We start from the raw sequence: 16,765 nt of genomic DNA on the forward strand, positions 1-16,765 counted from the left end.
TAATCTTACGTGGTGGACCCATTTGAGCACGCCCACTTCCCTGAGTCCGTTGATCCCTTCCCCTACAATGTGTCATGGCGATCCTGGCATCTCTACTTTGTTTAATGTGGGCCATGACTTTTTCCAAGTCTCCAAGAACCATAACAGCAGTGGATTAGAACCACCTCTTCAAGCCCTTGCCAGGGTGTTAAATCCTGTTTCAAAAGGGAGCAACCACACTGACAAACTCTCCCTTAACCAATGTTATAGTCTGCTTTTAATAAAGCACCACCATGATTTACTCCCAGGCACAGGCTCCTGAAGTATTTGTCAGTATATGTCATTCAGGTCCTGAAGCACCTTTGCCATATGATCCCTCTCTCTACTTAGCAGGCCAGCACATCCCCAGTAAGGCTATGCAAGCATTTGATCCAGAATAATGGATGGGTGGCCAGGAGGGACATGGGGACAATTCTGGAGGCGACCAAGCATTGCTTTGTAAGGTTCCTACCGCCTCTGGGGCCTCAGCATGGTCTTCAAGCAAGGAGTGGCTCTATCACCCAGTAAGGGAGAGGTGGCCCTTCTGTAGGTCCAGAAGGTTCTGAGGAATCTAGGAGTGCAAGGTTCTCAAGTGCATTTCACCAGTTATCCCCTTCCCAATTCTCAAATTCCTGCTCCTTCCCTATCAGGGCTCTGACTCTGGTGGATGATATTTTCCTAGACTGAGAATTCAGCCTTCTCTGCTACTCTGCCACTCTCACAATTCAGTTCTGTGCTGATCCCTAGCTATGTCTACCCTCCAGCTCCAGGAGGTAAAGATTTCTTTAAATGCTACCAAGAAGCTCTTCTGGGACTTCCCTGGTGGTCCACTGGTTAAGAATCTGCCTTCTAATGCAGGGGATGCAGGTTCGATCCCCGGTCGGGGAACTAAGATCCCACACGTCATGGGGCAACTAAGCCCACACACCGCAACTACTGAGCCCGGGCGCTACAACTAGAGAGCCCATGCGCCTCAACAAAGAGCCCGCGTGCTGCAACGGAAGATCCCTCGTGCCACAACTAAGACCCGACACAGCCATAAATAAATAAATAAATAAATAAATAAACAAAATATTTTTTTAAAAAAAGCAGCAGCAGCAGCAGCTCTTCTACTTCTCACTCTCTGAGACTTGTTCTAGTGGAAGAACCACCGGCTTCCACTAAAAAAAGGATGACACAGAGGGCAGAATAGAGCCCAGAGGGTAGAGCCTAAAGCTCTGCACAGTCCTAGGAAGCAGCACTGGTCCCTAATCAAGAGAGGGAGACATACGCCCAGCTGGCGTTCAGAATTTTTAGGGAACAGAGGCCACGTGCCTTGTTACCCCTCTTTGAACGGGAATGTTATTGCGAGCACCCTCTGTCTATCTCACCCCTGTGTGTTTGGTGTGTAATTGGCAGGTAACTTACCTTTAAAGGTGTGCAGATTGAGAGGACCTTGCACCTGATGAGGCGCCTTTTATTGATTTAGACGATGAGATCCGGGAGCTCAAGCCTGAACCTGATGCTGTAATGGGATGAAACTTCAGTGATTCCTGAGGATAAATGACTTTTGCATGTGGAAGGAATCTAGAGAATTTATGAACAGAGATTAGACTGTGGCAATTTTCAGTTTTCTTTTTTTTTTTTTATTGAAATATAGTTGACTTACAATGTGTTAGTTTCTGTTGTACAGCAAAGTGAATCTCATATATATATATAAAATTCTTTTTCATATTCTTTTCCATTATGGTTTATACAAGATATTGAATATAGTTCCTTGTGCTATACAGTAGGACTTTGTTGTTTATCTATTTTACATATAGTAGTGTGTACCTGTTAATCCCAAACTCCTAATTTATTCCTCCCCCATCCCCATTCCCCTTTGGTAACCGTATGTTTGTTTTCTATGTCTGTGTCTGTTTCTGTTTTGTAAATAAGTTCATTTGTATCATATTTTAGATTCCACACATAAGTGATATCATATGACATTGATATTTGTCTTTTTCTGTCTGACTTACTTCACTTAGTATGATAATCTCTAGGTCCATCCATGTTCCTGCAAACAGCATTATCTCATTCTTTTTTATGGCTGAGTAGTATTCCATTGTATTTATACACATCTTCTTCATCCATTCATCTGTTGATGGACATTTAGGTTGCTTCCATGACTTGGCTGTCGTGAATAGTGCTGCTATGAGCACTGGGGTGCATGTATCTTTTAGAATTCAAGTTTTCTCAGGATATATGCCCAGGAGTGGGACTGCTGGTTCATATGGCAACTTTTTTTTAGTTTTTTAAGGAAATTCCCTACTGCTCTCCACAGTGGCTGCTAGACTATGGCAATTTTAAAACACGACCTCCAAATTTTTTGGTACTCCTCCTTGAGGATGGGGCAAAGCCATGTCCCCTCCCCTTAAATAGGGGATCTGTGACTGCTTGACCAGTAGCATAGGATGGAAGTGACACTCTCAGCTTCTGAGCCCACGCTTTAAGCAGTAGCTTCCATTTCCTGTCTCTAGGAACACTGTGGTAGGTGGAGTAATGGCCCCAAAGACGTCCACACCCTACTCCCTGGAACCTATAAATATGTTGTGTTACCTGGCAAAAGGAACACTGAAATGAAGTAAGGATTTTAAAACACGGAGATAATGTTGGGTGACCCAGGTGGGTGGGCCCAATGTATTCACACGGACCCTTAGGAGTGAAGAAGGCAGCAGAAGAGTGGGTCAGAGCAATGTGGCAATGGAAGAAGAGGCAGGAGCATTTCAAAGTATAAGAGGGATGTGTTGACCCACTGTCCTAGGCTTTGAAGATGGAGGAAGAAGGCTACACAAGCAAGAAATGCACGTGGCTGAGAACGGCCCTCAACTGCCAGCCAGCTGGGAAATGGGGATCTCAGGCCTTCAGCTGCAAGGGACTGAATTCTGCCAACGGCCTGAAAGAACAAGGACGTGGACTCTCCCCTAAGAGCCTCCAGAAAGGGATGTAGCCCTGCCAAGACCCATATTAGACTTCTAACCAAGGAACCGTGAGATAATCAATTTCTGTCATTTTTAGTGCTATTGGTGGCAATCTGTTACAGCAGCAACAGAAAACTAACGTAAAAGCTCAACCTTGAATCCCAGCTACTATGCCATGAGGAAACCCAAGCGGCCCATGAAGAGGTCCAGGCGGAGTGAAATTGGCGGCCAGCACCATCTCGCCAACCACGAGGGAACCACCTTGGAAGTGGACCGTCCAGTCCCAGTTGAGTCACCCCATGCATAACAAGCTGTTCCTATCAATTCCTGGTCAAATTTCAGATCCCTGAGCAAAATAAAGGGTGGTGGTTGTCCTAAGGCACTTAGTTTTGGCGTGGTTTGTTATGCAGTGATAGGTGATAACCGGAACATACAGACAGATGCACGTGGAAGTCAGCCCAGGGTAGGAGAAGGAATCCCAGGTTTTGTGGTGGCACCATGACAGGGGTGGAGGGATTACGAGGAGTCCTGCTGGTCCTGAGAGAGAGTGGGGATCAGGCTGAGGGCTGGGCGTGCGGGAGCAAGGGAAGCAGTGAGCTGAATGAACTCCAGGGTCCACTCCTACTCCTGAGTGTGGGCTGGGGAGGGGCCAAGTTCCTGACATCCTTTTGGACTCTATTTTTATACATAAAGGAACATTACACACACACTTTTGGGTCCATACGTCATAATACAATTTTTTTTAATGAGGAATACAATTGGATATCATGAGCCTAGAGAATTCTTCGGTGGAATTTTGCTGTAAAGGGGACCCAAAAAGTGGTTAATAACTGGAGAAGCGTGAGGGAGCCCTATCTTGGGTGTTTGTTTGAAGATGGTAAATAGCACAACACATTTGTACGTGGATAGGAATGAGGCATCTCAAGGCATCATGAATATACCCAAAGTGAGGTATAATAAGGTTTGCCAAAGCTACAGCTCTACTAAAAGCTAGGTGCTCACATTGCTTTAGACATAAAATAGCTACACATTACATTTCTGCCGAATTGGGAAAATCCCATTCCTCAACTTCAGAATTGAATCTGAGAGACTTAGAAGAGATCTTTGTGGCCTTTTTAGGAATAATTCACTCTTCTGTTCAACTCCCAATCTTCCCTTGACCGGAGCCTGCAATTTGGCTTCTTTCAAATTAGTCCTTAGTGTATGCGAAATATTCCTGATTGTTATTTATTTTTATGAATTCTATGTAAACATTTCTTAAAATCTACCAAGCTCTTTCCCACCTCAAGAAACACTGAGCTGAATCAAAGTCTTTAAAATATTTTTAAGTGAAGGGCAGTTATCCTAACTGTGGCCACAGAAGAGGGCATCTAATAACCCCTATTACCTAGGACCACCCCGCCCCACCTCCCCAAATGATTCTACTTATAAAGATTTGGCTCTTAGCTTTTCCCTCGATTCCTTTCCAATGTATTTCTCTTTTGCTTAAGCATAGCCAGAGACCTTTTCTTGTTGTTGTTGTATAAAACCAAAGAACCCTGAGACAGCCAGCATGTTAAATGCTATTAAGTCTCCTAGATAGACCATCGCCTCCCAAGCTAGGTCCCAGACACAGATTTGGAGGGAGCCTTAATCTGGTTTTTACCCTAGGGAGCTAAGTTCGATTCTGCTATCTCTGTGTTCCCTGACAATTCGAACATTCTAGCTTCTGCAGAGACGTCTCTGCCCAAAGTGATTGGCACAGGAGAGTTCTGGAACGAGGCTGCACGTTAGAATCACCTGGAGGACTCTTCCCAAGACAGCCTTGTCACCAGCTGCAATGGGAACCTCTGAGCAGCAGGCCTGAGGCAACCAGTGTGCAACCCGGGTGGAAGACTCGGTCTTGACACTTGGGATTGTCAGTCAGGGACATTTTTAAGAGCACACACTTGCTTCTACCATATCCCTGACCTTCACGATACACATTCACAACTGTTAATTCCGTTATTCATTACTATTCTGACTGGATGCTCCTCCCACAGGCTTGTTTAGAAGCAGCAACAACACTGCTTGACACAGTTTTTATTTAATAATTATAACAAGGGCTTCCCTGGCGGCGCAATGGTTGAGAATCTGCCTGCCAATGCAGGGGACACGGGTTCGAGCCCTGGTCTGGGAAGATCCCACATGCCGCGGAGCAACTGGGCCCGTGAGCCACAATTACTGAGCCTGCGCGTCTGGAGCCTGCGCTCCGCAACAAGAGAGGCCGCGACGGTGAGAGGCCCGCGCACCGCGATGAAGAGTGGCCCCCGCTCACCGCAACTGGAGAAAGCCCTCGCACAGAAACGAAGACCCAACACAGCCAAAAATAAATAAATAAATTTTTTTAAAAAATAATAATAATTATAACAATAGGAAAAGACCCACAAATAGTCTGCACAGCACTTATTTAATGGGCACAGGGACCAGGCATGATCCTGTTTAAACAAATTTATTCAGATGTCTCTTTGTAACAGAATCATCTCCTTACCACCCTAGCTATACCACAGTATCAGCACTTGGCTAACTGGATTCTAATGACTGTATTACACAGAAAATCCCAGCCTTAGGTTTCTATCCAAGTATCAACAGTAAAACTACTTTTCAAGAAAAGAAAAATGGAAGGAAGGGAGGGAGGGAAGGAAGGATTTCTTGCAGAATCTGCCCAAAGACTTTGTGGGAGTTGTCACAGGGGTACGTCCCTTGGCTCCCCACAAGTTCCCTCCGGAGGGTCTGAATCAGTGCTCTAATCCTACTTCCTGGGTTTGCAACTTCAGCCTTGCACTGGACCCTCACGTCACTGACTGACTTGGCCACCTGATTCTGACCTTGGCCAGACTTTGCTCCTTACTTTAAATGACTCTCTCCACACACCCTCACATGCATATGTACACAAACTGGGCTTGATTCTGTTTACCGATCATGCCTGCCTCTTCCCATTCCTGCTCTTTGATCTACTTTGTCTTTCATTCCCTCTCCATTACCATTTATTGAGTGAGCACCTACTGTGTGCCAGGCACTGTAGTAGGTGTTTCATAAACATTATTCTTATCACCCGCAACCCAACAACACAGATATTGTTCCTGCCTCACAGCTGGAGAAAGATTAACTGCTACTCAAGGTCAAGATTAACTACTACTGCAGGGTGTGATCCGAGCCAGACACAAGTGCTGACTGAAACATATCGTCACCTGAAGCCCCTTGGGGGTGGGGAGTGCAGAAACCAACATAAGGTACTTAAAATGTCACAATGCTTATGATGTTTAGGTTTAATGTAAACATATTTGCATTTGAAAGTGCAAATACTGTCTTCCATTGGTCTTTGAAAAGCAGAGTAGCCTTCTCTAAAAAGAAGCCTTATTTCTATAGTGAAAGTGCTAATAGCTGAAGACAGAAACAATTCCAAAGTCTGTATTAACAAAACCCACAAGAAAGTTATAGAAATACTTTATTTAAATATTAAGAAAAAAATTACACGTACTTAAGATGATTAAAAGTTCGTATGTTAAACAAGTGCTAAAAACCCAGTAATTTACACAGTGATAAAATCTTAAGTGATGGGAAAACACAAAATCCTTTCAACTGGTCCTCCTCCTAACAAAACTATTATAAAAATGGTATTATATAGGAATTGCTGAAGTTGGGTTAAAGGCACATGACACTATCATTCCTTATACACAGCCAGTCATCTCATACACTGAACTGCCCCCCCTTAAATGGAAGAGTGAACAACATCTCTACACTATCCGGAGTACATTATGCATCTCTAATGAAAATTCATTTAAATTTTTACACCAGCAGTTTCTCCAATGATCCAAACAGATTAACACTGCAAATTAGTTATTTCTGTCTTGAATAGAATATTTCTACTTTGAATCTGAAAAATTCGATAATGAGTTTAGGAATATGCAAATGAAATATAATTTATTCTGATTTCAACTACAGAGCTATAAAGTTACAATTCTTCCAAGGAAACCATTCACTTCATAGATGCAAAACACACTGTAGCTTTTCCATTATGTCTGCGGTGCTTTCAGCTAGCAGGATGTTAATCATTCACTTTAAACTGACAGGCCCTTACACCTGAAAGAAAACCCAAGCGAGACATTCTATCTCAGGCTGTTGGATTTAATATTGAAAAGCACAGTTCAATCTCCCTGCCTACAACACTCTCTGGCTCTCTGTTAGCAATTGATATTAGTTGATGTCGGCAATAAGTCAAAAGCTCCTGAACACGTGGAAAAACTCAATACTGAACAGCCAGAAATTCAAAGGCGACAGGGTCAGATGAGGGAATGTTCTTGTGGCAACAGGTCAACAGGGACAGAGGACATACTGTGAGAGTCCAAACGGTCCTAGACACAGCACAACGTGTGGAGGGGCCTCTGCACATCAGCATGTGTGTGCTAGCAGCTATTTTCAGACTAGCAACAATGAGAGGACATCCATTTCTTCTTTACCTGGTTATAGGGACTTTCCTTTAAAACTCCAAAGGGAGAACATGCTGTCTGCGAGCTGAAATGTCAGTTTTCTTTTGCACCCCAATAATTGAGTGCATTAACTTTTTCTTCTCTAGGCCTCAGTTTCCCAAGTTTACTTCTCTGGGTCTTAGTTTTCAAGTTTACTCCTCTGGGTCTCAGTTTTCAAGTTTACAAGTAAGTAATCTGACATATGGAGTAGATTTTCTCCAAGTTCTAACATAAGCAACATGAAGAGAGGGACCGTCTGTCTTTTTCACCATGTCCCTAAGCATGTGCAGTGAGTACTCTGAACACATACTTATTCAATAAATGAGTTATCTGACAATTAGCAAACAGACCCCATTGTGAAGGCAGCAGGCCCAGGGACACAGTGGTCTCTGGGGAAGCAGAAATTCTATAAATAACATGGAAGGAAAAGGCTGATGTGCCATCCATCAGATTTTTATGAGGCAGCCAGGACAGTTAGAAAACAGACTTTTCTTCTCAACTGGGTAAAATTGCCCATTCTTCCCATATTCCCATTAACTAAGAACGATCTAGCCAATAGTCATCTGTATAGAAGTAGATGGAAGTCTACTGCAATAGAAAATGGATCAATGTGTGAAGTTATCCATATTGGAAGGTGCAAATACTCTCTTCATGAGATCTAGGAAGGTCAGGCTGCCTTCTCTAAAAAGTAGTCCCTTAGAACTAAATTATGCAAATGGGAAGGGATCACAGTCCCTTCTACCTCAGAGTTCAATGGATGAACAGCTCTCGTGTAAACATGACTGAAATAATTTACTAGTCTGCTATTGCTATGTCCACTGAAAATTATCATGAAAGACTTTTTCAAATGCATTCATTATTGGAAATACCATTCCAGAAATCTTACCTTTAGAAATCATCCAAGGAGTGAGATCAACATTACAACCCCCATAAACTGGGTAAACAACAGCAGTGGAGTGAAAAATGACCACACATGCCATAAAGCAACATTGAAGCTGAAAAGAAAAGGACAAAATAGCCACACAGTTCACAACTATAGCTATACTCTATACAACTATATTCTACTGTAGAATCTAGATTTAAAGGGCTCACTTTTACCCGGTTTGGGAAAGTTCATTCAGCCAGTAACTTTCTATATATAAATCATGTTTCTCAGATATGTGATTTAGCCAATATTGGAAATATCACAATTTCTTCACAAAGTACTCAGAACTGGAATCACTAAAGCTCCTCTAACGAGAGCTGGCCTGGCTTAACAGAGACTTCAGTCTCTTAACATTAGTATCTGTAAAGGAACACGAAATAAAATGACTACAGCCTGCTTTTACGATCTCACACACTACCAAACTATAATGGTAAAAAAAAAAAAAAAAGGACGGTTAAAGTATTTTTCTGTTAGAAACAGAATGAAAAAGTAATCATTTATAAGCTGCTATTAAACTTTCCATTGAGAAAAACACTATTCCTGTCACCAAGGTAAGAATAATACACTTTCTAAGTGCAATGATTTTTATGAACTGAATTTTTAAGAGCAGAAGTTAATAAAGGAAAATTATAGTCAATTAAATAAGTGTTTTAGATAGTTAATGACTAACATAATATTTTGAGAAGTAGAAATTTAAATAGCTATAATCCTACTGTTCTTAAAAATACAATAACATTTCTGGGGGTGACATTAGCCTTATAAGAAATTGTAAAATAAGACAACTATCTACACTCGTCACCGAAGGGTTAATAAAAAACCGCATCACAATGTAACATATGTCAAACACCCATAAACTTCAACTACAGAAAATATATAATAGAAAAAATACATTTAAACTGAATATGTACAAAGGTGTGTGGTTTTCCCCAAATTAAAATGCAATTAATATAAAGGGAGGAAAAAAACCTAAAAGGCCATACACAATATTCAGTGTAGTTTTCTCTCTGGTTGGCAGGATCATGGGATTTACTTCCTTTGTGTTTTTCTGTAATTTACAGATTTTTCTTTAATGAGCAAGTTATAAAATACTTTTAAAAACATTAAAAAAACTTTTCATTGAGAACCTCTTAGCTTATGAAAAATGATGTTAATTGTGGCATTATTTATAACAGCAAAAGAATAAAAAAAACAGGGAGCTGGTTAAATAAATCATGATATGTCCATGCAGTGATAATGATGTAACTGTTAAAAAGAATGAGACACATCTATATGTACTGGTATGGAAGAATTCCAAACTCAATTTAAAAAAAAAAAAAAAAAGATCACTCTGGAAAACAGTTTGGCACTATTTACTAGAGTTGGAGGTATGCATACCCGATGAGCCAACGATTTCCCTTCTAGAGATATGTATATATGTATGCATGTACATATACATCCAACAGAAACACACACAGGCACACAAGACATACACAAGAATGTTCGTAAGAGCATCACTCATAATAACCCCAAACTGGAAACAATCCAAATGCTATCAACAGCAGAACAGATAAACTGGGACTTGGTTATAAGACGGAACGCTGAACAGCAATGAAAACGAGCACCTGTTACGCACAATATAGATGAATCATACATAATGTTGCATGTAAACAGTCAAATGTAAAAGAATACATACTATATGAACCCATTTCTATAAGAGATGCAAAAGAAAGCAATTACCATGAAGGTGGGGACAGTGTTTACCTGCGGGCAGGAATGAAGGTAGAGTGACTGGGAGGGGGCATGGAAGGGGTCAGAGGGGGCATGGAAGGGGTTAGAGGGGGCCAGAACAGATCTTTCTCTTGACCTCGTTAGGGTTTACACCAAGGCTCACTGCATGATAATTCAGCTGTACATCTTAGATTCTTCCACTTTTCTGTCTGTATTATACTTCACAATGAAAATGATTTAAAAAGCAAAATGCAATATACATATATAGCATGTCACCATTTGTATTTTAAATAACTAAATATATAAGTAAAGAAAGATACTACTGAAAAGGGAATCAAGGAGACTGTTTTCCCATTATTCCCTTTTTTTTTCCCCTCTTGAATTTTGTACCATGTACATCATTACCTGATCAAAAAAATTTTCATTCCAAAGGTAACTTACCAAATTCCTGCTACAATAAAAGTAGCAGTTGTAATAGGTATCAGCGTTGGATACTTGACATCATAATCTTCAATTCCACAATACCATTCCAGATAGACTATGCAGTAAAATGCAATCGATAAGCTAACAAGCAACAAGGCACCACCAAACAGAAACCAACTGTAGAGACAAAAATAATACCCTTCTATTATCCTCTTTTACATCCTCTGCAGCCTAATAGTAAATAATCTTTTTTGACACATCTTAAATGTGACATAGGCTCATATCGTTGCTGGCTTACCATATCAATGGCAGTGACCCCACTTTTGACAGTGCATGTATCTGACAAAGGTTTTGTAAGTTTACCCTTGAATACAGGTGATTTGAATTTTGAGTCCTGTCCCATAACACAGGGCCTACCAGCCAGGTATGACTCAGCCCTGCTACTAGAGAAAGGAAGCATCTTAACTTACTGAATCAGAATTTCTATGCCTATCTTTAGAAAGATGTTATTTGCAATTTTGCTACAGACTGTGTGCAGCATACCTTGGGTCTAGACAATATAAACTACTTATAAAGGCTCTTCAGATACCTGAAGCTGACTAGAAATTCAGTGATTGTTAAGCAAATATGTACACAAAAATAAAGTGGTTTAAAAAAAAAAAGTGCTAATTGACAGCACTTAACAAATCAGATATCTTAAAAGTTTTCATTAATAGACTAAATATCTATTTCTAAGAAGAATATCAACTGGGGAAGGGGCAGAGGGACCCACAGTTACTCAATCCCAGCTTGCAGAAAGTCTAGATCTAATAGGAGATGGGTAGGTAAGGATGAGAGTGAGATACATGAAAGGATGAAAAAGTAAGACTTTAAACACACACACGCACACACACACTTTCATAAACTAACCGACAAAAAATGACGTTTTCTTTAAACATACAGGAAAGCTAGCGGCTTTCTGGTTGTTTCTGAAGTTTTGAGTGTGAGAGTAATAAAGATTTCAACAGATACCATCAACTCCTCCAAGTTCAGCAGGGTTTCTTGAAATACTGAAAATCAATTTGGAAGGAGTTAATTCATACTGCCTCTCGTAAAAGATTTCTAAATGACACCCTCCCGTTCCTAGAATACCTCCAGTCCTCCCCCAAGGGACAATGGCTTTTTGCTCCTTCCAACTCCACACAAGACCTGGCTCAGTGTGTGTGAGAAAAAGCTCATCAGCCCCTTCCTTCCAGCCCCTGCTGGTCATGGGAGGAGGCCAGATTTGGAAAATCAGAGGAATGAACCCTTTTCGAGAAAGCAGAAGGCAGCCTGCACGTACTGTCTGTGGGCAGCACTCTCCCGCCACAGCCGCCCCAACTCCCCGCTGCTTAGCGAGGCCTCAGCAAGAATGCAACACTACTCTACTCAAAATCCTCAGCCTTCGACCATGCGTTTCTGTCTCGTTTCCTCTAAGCTGACACTTCTTTGAGGACAGGCCTATGACTCCCACTTTCTTTTCATGCCCCCCAGTCCTGGTCCAGAGGCTGAGTCCAGGCTCTGTCACACACCACCGGTGGGCTACTGGGTGCCACTACTCCTGTGGGCGCCCCCAAACACCTTACAGTGTAGTGAGCTATTCCTTACCTCACCATCTCCTTTAACTACTAAGAATACTCATATACAAGGATACATAGGACACAAATGGAAAAATCCTCTCATCTCTCCTGAAACCTCAAAAAGGCCTACCTCCTGAGGTTGGGCTGGACTGGGTGCCCCTTCTAGGTGCACCCACGGCATCCCGCACATACACTCGTACACGCAAACAGTACGCACCACATGACTTACTCATCTATCACAGCCTAAAATGAGCTGGTGGAGGGTGAGAAATGTGCCTTGTTCATCACTGTCACCATAACTGGATACATCTCAGGCTCTCATGAGATATTTCATGAACGAAGCAGCAGGTGCTACTGATGGTGCCTGAAACAACCATCCCTTCTTTTCCCAGCCCAAGTTCTAGACCAAGTGAGAGACACAAAGGAACCAGACTGATAAAGACCAACTGTCAGCTTTTTTACTGATGGAGCTACAAAAAGAAGACAGCTTTGGTGAATGGTGACAACGTTCTTCCTCACACTGAGACCCAGAAACAGACAGACTTACCCACTGGGTTTCAAGTCACAGTGAAAACCTAGAGACCTTCTCATGTCAGGGTCACCCCATAAAACAGTGGTGCAGAAAAACAGCCCAGAATCTGTGCTTCCCATGGGCAGCTGGCTCCCAAGAGGAAGAAGGTGCTGAGCTACATGTCTGGTTCTTCATCTCAAACCCTATCAGGAGGTCTAGCACCTCCCAGGGAAGGAGCCAGTGAGGGGAAGGGCCAGAAGATGGCAGTGTTTAGGGAAAGCTCCTGCTTGTGGAAGTAAGGAACGGGAACAAGCTCTCTCCCTCCCATAGTTTACATAACATCCCCCCCCACCGTCCCCCACCTGCTTTCCCCGGACCACCTGCTCCCTTACTCTCCTCAGGCACCCCTCCAGCAGTCACTGCTCTTCCTGAGGGCCTCTGCGGGAGAGACTGTGTGTCCCCCAATCCCCAACGATATCACCGGATCAAACAGTCCCGTCTGCACCTTTCTAGCCCCGCTAGTACTTCCCAACAATTACACTTGCACTTTAAGCAAACCACCCCTCTCGATGCCAGCCCCAATGCTCACCAACACCTCTCCCTCTTTTTCTGTTACCTAGGGGCCTCCAGAACACTCTCCAATGTTCAGTGAGGACTCAGGAGTGTGATGAACAACCTTCCCCTCCATGTCAACTCCAGGATTATACTACAGAGATTTCAATCCTCATGAACGACGGACTATTTGACATTCTGCCTCAAAGCTCCTGACTCCTCCCACCAGTGACCGCAACTCTAATTCAATCACAGCCTGTACATGTAGTTACCTTGTTGGCTGTCACTATTCTCTGAAAACGAGCTCTGAGACCCAATTCCCACCCACCACACAATTCTCATTCCCTCCTCCCAGTGCTCGTGTACTTGATCTTCTTAAAGACCTTCAGTCATTCTCTCTGCATGGTTTACAAATGGATTAGGTCCTTCTTAGATTCACTACCGTCCTCATCCAGAAAACACCTGTGCTGAAAAAGCCCAATGAAATAATTTCCAGCCTCACCCACTCTGTGGTATGTGCCCAGAATACACACTCTCTTTTTCAACTCTGCGTCACCAGCACCTCCAACACCATGCCCGGCAGAAAGCAGGTGCCTACTAAGCGTTTGAAGAATTCGGCTCACAAAACGTGAAAAATAAAACACACGTGTTTAACTTACGAAGCAATAATGTTTTCTTACCTATTGGTGTGAAAGTTTTCTTTAACGGCTTGAAAGAAATCAACATAATAAGTCACAGCAATGGATGCCAAAATCCAGAATCCAGAATGGATATTAAGTCTTGGAAGAGGTTTCTCCTTTTTCTCAACAGGTGTAGAGGTTTCTGCAAATAACGGAGAGTTCAACTTATGAAGTAACCATTAACTTCACAGAAAAAATTATACCTTTTTTTTTTTTGGCCACGCCGTGCCGCTTACAGGATCTTAGTTCCCCAACCGGGGGCTGAACCTGCTCCCTCGGCAGTGAAAGCGCGGAGTCCTAACTACTGGACTGCCAGGGAATTCCCCCTTTTTTTCCTTTTTTTAAATTACACCTATTTTAAGTCAAATAAAATAATTTCCTAGAGCTTTCTAAGAACCACATTCTCTCCCATTACAGTACCAATTTCTTCTGTAAAACCACCAAAATCGGTTTATATTTTTAGAAATAATTAATAGGAGCCTGCCATAAAACCTGTCCAATATAGTCAACTTTTTTGCCGCTAAATGTTTTTTTTTTTTTTTTTTTTTTAAAGAAATTCACGTTCTTTTTTTTTCTATCTATTTATTTATGACTGTGTTGAGTCTTCGCCCCTGCGCGAGGGCCCTCTCCAGCTGCGGCAAGTAGGGACCACTCTTCATCGCGGTGCGCGGGCCTCTCACCATCGCGGCCTCTCTTGCTGCGGAGCACAAGCTCCAGACGCGCAGGCTCAGTAATTGTGGCTCACGGGCCCAGTTGCTCCGTGGCATGTGGGATCCTCCCAGACCAGGGCTCGAACCCGTGTCCCCCGCACCGGCAGGCAGACTCCCAACCACTGCGCCACCAGGGAAGCCCCCCGCTAAATGAGTTTTGCAACCAAATTTATTTATATAGTCTTTTGGAAAGAATAATGTCATCTGGTAGTATAGGAATTTTAATGCTATGCTTCATATATAGTCTAGGAAAGTGATTAGTCCTGTTAATTAAGAAAAATGCAAGTGGCAAACATTAGAACACAAAATGGACTTGATTTTCCAAAAACACTACTTAAACTACATATTTTAATTTTTTAAACAAACACAACCTTTTGGGGCAGCTCAAAAGTGGAAAGGGCACACTGGAGGTCCAGTCCCAACATGGTACTGTCTTAGACAGGTGATGGACAAGTCAAATTCCTTCCATTCGGGACCCAATCTGAAAGAATGGGTCAAATGGGGTCTAACAAGTTCCCCATGTGACTGACATGCCCTCTCTCTCAGTTCATGTGAGAACCACTAGTATGTAGCCAAGGTTCCCGAGCTTTTAGCTGACCATCAGAATTCCTGGGAAGCTTATTCATAATACAAATTCTGCGAGACACCCTCAAAATTTAGAAACCAGCATGCCTGCGCATGATGTTTTCTGCGTTTACTTTTTAAAAATAATAAATACACAAGATTTACAACATACAGGACAAAAAGATCTAAGGTGAAACCTCTCTCTTTATCCTTAACCCCAGTTCCCCAGCCCCAAAGCAGCTACCAGTAATAACGTCTACTGAATTCTTGCATATTCTATGCATCTACAGGTAAACACACACAGCATGTTATCTGGTTTGAACACAAATGGTGGCATACCATACGTTGTTCTGCGCCTCCCTTTGAAAAGCATCCACATTGGTACGTAAAAGTCTGCCTGCTGTGTCATGTATAAACAGCCAAGTGTATTTAACCAGCTCCCTGCTGACAGACAATTAGATGTTTCCAGTCGTTCGCTATTACAAGCAAAGCTGAGATGAAAGACTTTGCACACACGCCCTTGTGTACTGCTACGAGTACGCTCCTCTGTTAGGTTCTTAGAAATACAATCTGTGGATATTTTTTATTTTAATGGATATTGCCAAACAGGTGTTAAACCAGCTCTCCTAGGAATCCTGAAGACCAAGATGCGCAGGGCTACCTGATCTCTAAGGGTCTTTTACGATAGTAAATACCCGACTTGCAAAACTACTTGGTAAGCCCTGAAAAAACGAAACCCGGTCCCTCCTGACTGGGTAGGGCTGCGGGAGGCCCGCGGGGCCGGCCGTGTCTGGCGCCTCGCCTCCGGGAACCTCGGCGCGACTCGGAGCGCGCCAAGGCGGGGGGTGCCTCACCCGGCCCGGCGTAGCCCTCGCGGTCCAGCTGAACCTCCACGTCCCGCGGGAACAGGTATCTCCGCCGGAGTCGCTCCCGAGCCTGTAGAGCGTCCATCTTAGCACCTCCCAGAAACTGGGCGGAAGTGACGTCAAGCCCACCGGAACTTCCGGCATCGGTTCGCCGGCGGAGGGAGGGATTTCCTTTTGTGAAGGGGAGAGACTGTGTTGTCTTCGCGGTTTTAGTTCGAGAGAACGTACGGAGGGTTTGGCTTTGCTATCTCAGTGCTCAAATCCGCAAACATGATTTTAATTTCAAAATATTTATCCTTCCCCACCTAAAGATATCCAGTTTTGTTCCGAACTACGGAAGCCCAGAAGGATCAAGCTTACCGATGCCGGCGAATGCGCGCGGGCGGGTGTGTGGGGCCCTACGGGGGCACTTCGTTGCATTTATGCTCTGCGTCCTGAACCCCGTGGCTCCTGTATGCCCAAAGCATCTCAGCCCCCAGCTTCTTTCCTCCTCCTCCTCCTCCTCCTCCTCCTCAGGAGTCGCCCAGCAAACTTGAAAGAGTCAGAGGCCACCCAGGAGGAGGAAAGGACCGCTGGGCCGGGCCCGGGAACCTGCGGTGGAGTCTGGGCCTGGCGCTGACCGCTCGGGTGGGCTCAGGCAAGAAATAAACCTTTCTGGGCCTGTTTCCTCTTCTGTACAACGGGGATTATACCTGCCCCATGGATTTGTTCTGGAGTTATAAATGTGAAGCACCCGTATGTGATTCGTGTTAGCCCTTTTCTTACGGCTTGTGAGAAATTGCCCC

At 43.3% G+C, this 16,765-nt stretch overlaps 1 protein-coding gene across 4 annotated transcripts; it reads right to left on the reverse strand.

The window, feature by feature from the left end:
• Positions 1–1,334: 1,334 nt before the first annotated feature.
• Positions 1,335–16,111, reverse strand: TMEM128 (transmembrane protein 128). Of its 4 annotated transcripts, XM_082461611.1 has the most exons (5): positions 15,969–16,110; positions 13,841–13,982; positions 10,518–10,676; positions 8,331–8,439; positions 6,407–7,058 (listed from the first exon to the last, which is right to left on the reverse strand). In XM_082461611.1, exons 1-4 carry the CDS (start codon positions 16,063–16,065, stop codon positions 8,340–8,342), a joined length of 498 nt encoding a protein of 165 aa, XP_082317737.1. In that variant the 5' UTR covers positions 16,066–16,110; the 3' UTR covers positions 6,407–7,058; positions 8,331–8,339. The 4 variants fall into 4 exon arrangements, with proteins under 4 accessions (XP_082317740.1, XP_082317737.1, XP_082317738.1 ...); XM_082461612.1 differs by lacking the exon at positions 8,331–8,439 and having other exon boundaries at positions 15,969–16,111; XM_082461613.1 differs by lacking the exon at positions 10,518–10,676.
• Between the last annotated feature and the right edge of the window lie 654 nt (positions 16,112–16,765).

This window comes from Balaenoptera physalus, assembly GCF_965194825.1.
Source record: "Balaenoptera physalus genome assembly, chromosome: 5".
Taxonomy (NCBI): domain Eukaryota; kingdom Metazoa; phylum Chordata; class Mammalia; order Artiodactyla; family Balaenopteridae; genus Balaenoptera; species Balaenoptera physalus.

What these genes read in the sequence shown, in the direction of transcription:
- TMEM128 (XM_082461611.1), bottom strand. Translation starts at nt 16,065, where the DNA reads ATGGACGCTCTACAGGCTCGGGAGCGACTCCGGCGGAGATACCTGTTC. An exon ending in CGAGGGCTACGCCGGGCCGG is followed by an intron (nt 13,983 to 15,968) that starts GTGAGGCACCCC and finishes CGTTATTTGCAG; the next exon opens with AAACCTCTACACCTGTTGAG. An exon ending in GAAAACTTTCACACCAATAG is followed by an intron (nt 10,677 to 13,840) that starts GTAAGAAAACAT and finishes TTGTCTCTACAG; the next exon opens with TTGGTTTCTGTTTGGTGGTG.